Source organism: Myotis davidii, unplaced genomic scaffold (assembly GCF_000327345.1).
Source record: "Myotis davidii unplaced genomic scaffold, ASM32734v1 scaffold673, whole genome shotgun sequence".
Taxonomy (NCBI): domain Eukaryota; kingdom Metazoa; phylum Chordata; class Mammalia; order Chiroptera; family Vespertilionidae; genus Myotis; species Myotis davidii.
The window spans coordinates 1,930,394-1,936,434 of NW_006286677.1; the positions used below are offsets into that span (position 1 = coordinate 1,930,394).

At 45.6% G+C, this 6,041-nt stretch overlaps 1 protein-coding gene across 2 annotated transcripts in view; it reads right to left on the reverse strand.

The window, feature by feature from the left end:
• The window catches only part of MAP2K5 (mitogen-activated protein kinase kinase 5), a 263,379-nt gene extending 257,361 nt beyond the window's left edge, over window positions 1-6,018 (reverse strand). For both annotated transcript variants that reach the window (XM_015560452.1, XM_015560453.1), the window contains exon 1: window positions 5,782-6,018. In XM_015560452.1, the coding sequence (XP_015415938.1) occupies window positions 5,782-6,012 (231 nt within the window). In that variant the 5' untranslated portion in view covers window positions 6,013-6,018. The remainder of the gene's footprint in view (window positions 1-5,781) is intronic.
• Between the last annotated feature and the right edge of the window lie 23 nt (window positions 6,019-6,041).

Below are 6,041 nucleotides of genomic sequence, written 5' to 3' on the forward strand. Positions count from 1 at the left end.
GGAGTGGAATTTACAAAATCTTTTCTACTTTGTATTAATAACATAATATTGTCTTCTCGACTCAACAGTGTATACAAATACATTATTGTGTATTTATAAAAAAAAAATTGGTTTCTCCTATGGGAGGCTGTGGAATGTACTGCAGTAGAGAGAGCAAGGGGGTTGGGAGTCAGACTGGCCTGGGTTTGAATTTCAGCTCTGCACTTACTAGCTGTGTGATTGGGAACAAATCTCTGAGCCTCAGTATCATTACCTTCCAATATGAGTCCAATAATACTCACAGAGGTAATATAAACATTAAATAAAAAATATAATAAACATAAGCTAGCCTAATACATTGTAGACATTCAACATGTAATATCTGATATGTAACTATCACACCTTGTCTTGCATTCATAATGGGAAAAGCTCAAAAACAATTTCTGTGATGATATAAACCTATAAAGCTACATGTACAGTAATATAAATAATTCATATCCTTTACTCTTAATCAACTAAAAAATATTTAATGACACTAAAATAAAGTTGATCTAGCCTCCAGAATTTTTTAAAACTATATATAATCTGCTATCAATGTTTAAATGAATCTATGAAGTTGAAAACATGATAATTAATCTACAGAGATAGCTTAAAGGGGCACAGAACACCTTTAAGAAACAGTCAGTTCTGGGAAAAGTGACCCTCCATTATGTCCAGTCCAACCCAAGTGGTCTGCAAACCTCACTGCTCTCTGGCAGCTCTGCCACTCGGTCCCTCCTGGGCTGTGCCAGAACCGGGACCAGGCAGTCTGCTCACAAGACAGTGGGGAGTATTTCTCAGCAGGGAGCCCACGACCCCTCCAAGTGGGGCACTTAGCAGAATGGCGACTGCAACTTCCTTCTAAAGGCAGTTCTTTAGAAGCTTTTGCTGCAATGGCAATTTGCATAATAGCCTTGCCTCTACGGTGCCTTTTTTTTTCCTTCAAAAATAAATCTGCTTATAAGATTGATCTAGGGAACTATCTTAGGCAGCCCTCACTCATTAAGGGCCAAAGGAGATTATTTTCCCCTCTAACTCGTCTAAGCAAATGAAACATCAACTTTTAAAGGAATTATTTGTCAAAGATTTTAGTGTTAAAGAAATTCTAGCCCTGGTGGGGTAGCTCAGTTGGTTAGAGAGTCCTCCCCATATGCCAAGGCTCTGGGTTCAATCCCATTCAGGGCACATGCAAGAATCAACCAATGAATGCATAAATAAGTGGAACAACAGGTCTCTTTCTCTCTCTCTCTCTCTCTCTCCCCCACACACACACACCCCGCCCTTCCAACCTCCCTCCCTCCCTCCTTTCCTCTCTTTCTAAAAATCAAATAATAATTTAAAAAAAAATAGTTCTGGCCAGTGTGGTTCAGTTGGTTGAGTGTTGTCCCATGCACCAAGAGGTCATTGATTTGATTTCCCATCAGGGCACATGCGTGGCTGGGTTGGGGACTCGATCCCCATTAGGATCTAGTAGAGCCCTAGAGATACCAGAGAGCAATGAGGTTTGCAAGCCACTGGAGTTGGACTGGATGTAATGGAGGGTCAATTTTCCCAGGAGAGAGCAAATCGATGAATGCATAAATAAGTGGAACAACAGGTCTCTCTCTCTCCCTCTCTCTCTCTAAAATCAATGAAAACATATTTGAATAATTTTTAATTCTTTCTACACACTTGTATACAGAAAGAATTTATTGACAGGTAAATGGCTACTGGAGAGAGAGTATGAAATAAACTACACAGCCAGCCAGTGTAAAAAGCCCAAGAGTGTCAACTGGAGCCAAACTGGTAGGGCTGGACCTTGGCTCTGCCACTCACTAGCTAAGTGACTAAGCCTCAGTTTCCTTTTGTGTAAAATAAGATCACAGGTGTGCCAGCCTTGTAGGGCTAAATGAGTTCATATTTGTAAAGTGCCTAGAAGAGTGTCGAGCACGTACCCATATTAGTGTTTCTTAAATAAATAAAACAAGTCACTGACGACTGGAACATTACAAAACTTACCTCATAAGGAAACCTTAAAATTTGGCACCCAACAAACAGTGGAGGGTGGTCATGCGATCACTTACTTCAGCCTTCCACGGGGCTTACTGAGGACCTTTTCTAGCCAGTATGGTAAAAAAGAAACAAAACCGAGGACTCTACCCCCAATTCTCCATATCTAGATTATCACCACTTACTTCCAGGGACTCCGATCATTCAGACAACCAACCTTGAGACATGAGCTGCACAGTATTAGCAAACTCATTGAGGACATTTCCTACTAAGAAGAGTGGACCCCATCAAACAGCAAATCCCTCAATAACTAGCTGAAGGCCCTGCTGGGCAGCAATGGCATCCTTTGCCCATCAACATCAATGGGGAGCCACAGGTGCCTGACATCCAATGTGGGGAAAAGGAGGAAGCAAAAGCAAACCCACTGGAGAGAACCATCCTCTTTTGTTAAAGCAATAAAAGGGGTGGGGGGGGGGCGCTATCATAAAGACCAAAGGGTAAAAGGTCTGAAAATTAGTCAATATCTACTGGTCATTTCTAAGCAGGGCACATTTGGTCATTTTATTCATATTTTCCAGTTACATTCGAAGTGATCTATTTCAAAGCAACCCAGTGAGGTTTCAAAGAAAGCTTAAGTTTAAATATCTTGATAGTGATCGTTTCTTCGTTTTGCCCCTCTCCTTCCTTTCAATAAATGAGGCAAAAGTCTGACAGCCCAAAAGCATAATTAACCACCTACAATGTACTAGGAGCATAAAGAACACAACGCTGTAGGCGATAGAAAAATAAATTTTAGGAAGAACTGAATCTGGTCACGGAGATAAAGACAAACCTAGAAGACTCACGATACAGAGCACTTACAGAATGATAGAGCCAAACCAAGAAACCTGTAAGTAGCAAGTACTTGCTAACTCGGGAGGAGGGAAAATCAGACTCGGTACAAACAGGAATTTCACAGAAGGGAATCTGAGCTGGGACTCGGGAGACAGGATTCAAACAGCAAGAGGAAAGGGGTAACATGCTCTCCTACCACTGACGAATTCAGGAGATTCAGATCTGCACAATTTTCTCCAAGCTGTGCCAAGAGAAACACACAAAGCTGAGGACAGATAATCCCAATGTCTCTGCCCCCGAGCACCACCTGGGTCTCCGTCACACTGCAGCCAGTCCCTCATCAATTCAGACAAAGGCACCGGCCCAAAGTGGCCAAGTGACTGGCCCAGGGTCGCCCAGCTATTTGCTGGAGCTGCGACTGGAGCCCCTGAGTGCTGATTCCTGTTCCAAATCACTCTCAGTTGTAGTTGAATCTGACTACAAACTATTTCTGGCTTCTGTGTCTGGTTCTGCCAAAAACTAGCTGTATAACTTCAGGAATTTCCCCCTCTGAGGTTCATGCTTCCTCATTTGAAAACTGGAGCGAGGAGGTTTAGATGAAGAGGAAGCTTTTAGTTTTCATTTGGCTTTAATCTTTAAAGTTCCAAGACAGAACAGCTGACGTATCTGTTGGTATTTTGCTAATTTCTCGATGAAGAGATGAGACGAACCTGGAGAAGAGATCACAGGAGTCTCCAGGATCTGGGTTCCAGTTCTAAGAACTTTAAGGAGCTCCAGGTGACAGGGCAGCGCCCACCGCCACGAGCCCTGCACCTGGCCTTCCGGACAAACGTGTGGCACCGGTGCCTACCTGAGCAAGCATGTGTGAGGACACAGGGCACGCTGTGCTCTGGATGGTGGGACCGTTTGTGCAAAGGCTACTTGTAGGCTAGTCAGCCTTGAGCCAAAATACAACTGAGAGAAGCTGGAGAAGCAGAAGACCCAGGCCCTATCCCTTATGTCACACCACCACCACTGCAGAGCACTGACTATGCTCCAGGTTTTAGTGCTTTAGATGTATCAACTCCAGTAGTCCTCTGAATTGTGAGGTAGGCATATTTACTCCTCCAGCCCTTTATTTAAAATAACAGATGAAGAGCCCTGGACAGTGTTTCTCAATGGTTAGAGGGTCAGCCCATGCACCAAAGGGTTTCAGGTTCAATTCCCAGTCAAGAGCACATCCCTGGGTTGCATGTTTGAAACCTGGCCCCAGTCGAGCTATGGTGTGTGGGAGACAACCAATCAATGTGTCTCTCTCATAGCAATCTCTCTCTCTCCATATATGTGTGTGTGTTGTGTGTGTGTGTGTGTGTGTGTGTGTGTGTGTCCCTTTATCCCACACTCCCTCCTTCCCTCCCACTCTCTCTAAAAATCAATGGAAAAAATATCTTTGAGTGAGGATTGACACACACACACACACACAAATAACACATGAAGAAACTGAGACACGTGCCCAAATGAGCCTGGTAGAGCTTACAATTTAAACTCAAGCAGTCTGGCTCCAGAGTTTGTCCTTAAGTAAATGTTGTACCATTTTACTTAAAACCTTCTTTCTCAAATAAGCGAAAACGAGCTCCTGTTTCTCTAATTATAGACACAATCTCATGTAATCTTCACAATCACCCCTCTTTTACAAGGAAACTGAGGCTCAGAAAGGTGGAATGACTTGCCTAGTTAGTGAGACCGCTTGCTATCAAACCCAAGTTTTTAAAAATTCAAAACCTAGTATGCTGCCCACGAAACCGTAATTGCATGCATCCTATCTGAAGATCCCTCATTTAACAAATATTTCAGGGTCCTCTGCAGCACCAGAAACGGAGAGGAACCAGAGATGGCCGTCTCCTCCAGAAGTTTACCATCTAGTGGAGGAGACAGACAAAATTATGACACAACCCATGTGCTTTGCCGGAACAAAGCTGTGGGAACACTGAGGAGGGCCACGTAACCAAGACTAAAGTGGAAGAAAAGTGAAGTTGGGCTTTGAAGGACAGGTGGGAGTTGGCCAGCTGAAGGGCCGAGTGGGGATCTGGGAGAACTCGCGATTAGTTCCAAATGCCTGGAGCACAAGACGCTCACTGGGTGTGTTGTGTGTGTGTGTGTGTGTGTGTGTGTGTGTGTGTAGAACTCTAGATGCAAAGGATGGCATGTAGTGTACAAGAGTGGACTGTAGCCTCTGCACTCCTGGGCCAGACACCCAAAAATCTTATGGTCTGAGTGGCCAGTAACATCCAGAACTCAAAACATAGGTACGGGAATCGATTTTGATTGGGTAACCCAGGACAGCCAAAAATCTCACCGCACGCAGATCTTTCCCCCGCCAAGGATCTCCTCGCAGCCCTATCTGTTCTTGCATGTAGATAGGACGGCGCTGGTATTTGCAATGTGCTTCCTGGCATGTGTCAGCTCTGCCTTGGATACCTCAGTTCTCCAACAAAATGGGCACAATACACCGTCTACCTCAAACGAATGCTAAAATGGGAGAAGGGCACTCCCGTATGCGGAAATAAATACCAAGTAAAAGTAAGGAAGTCCGGGCTCTGGCGCCGACTCCCCAGCTGGAGCACCAGGGCTTTGGAAAAGTCCTTTCCCCTCCCCGCCCGCTCCTCCGTAACTATCTGCAAAGACAGAGGCCCGGGCTCCACAGGCCACCTCCAAGCAGGTCGCCGGGCTCTCTCATTCCGTGACTTTGTTTCAGACACATCCCGGGTACTGACTGTGAAAGCAAGAGCATGTCACTGATTCTAAAATGCACATTTCCCCCTACTGTAATCTCTCTGAAGTCAGGCTGTTTTTGCACAACGTGTGGCGTGCCACGGTTTCGTGGGTAGCGGGGCTGTGTGAGTGTGTGTGTGTGTGTTTTCTTAGTGGAACGTAAAATAATATCTTAAAAACGAGCGACACCTTGTTTGTGATGAAACATGACAGGTCCGGCTGCCTGGTTTCCCTTTCCTGCTGGTCCCCGAGTTCAGGGAACTCAGTGGGAAGCCGCGGCTGGACTCTGGCCAGGGACCTTCCGACAGACACTTGAGAAAAACTCTCCTGTGGACTCGGCTCCTGGTCTCCCGGCGGCTCCGGCCTGTGTCCCACCAGGTCGGGCTGTGAGCTGCTGAGGGCCGGGCTCCCTCTGAGCATCTCCCTCTCCCCCGGGCCGGCCCCGGTGC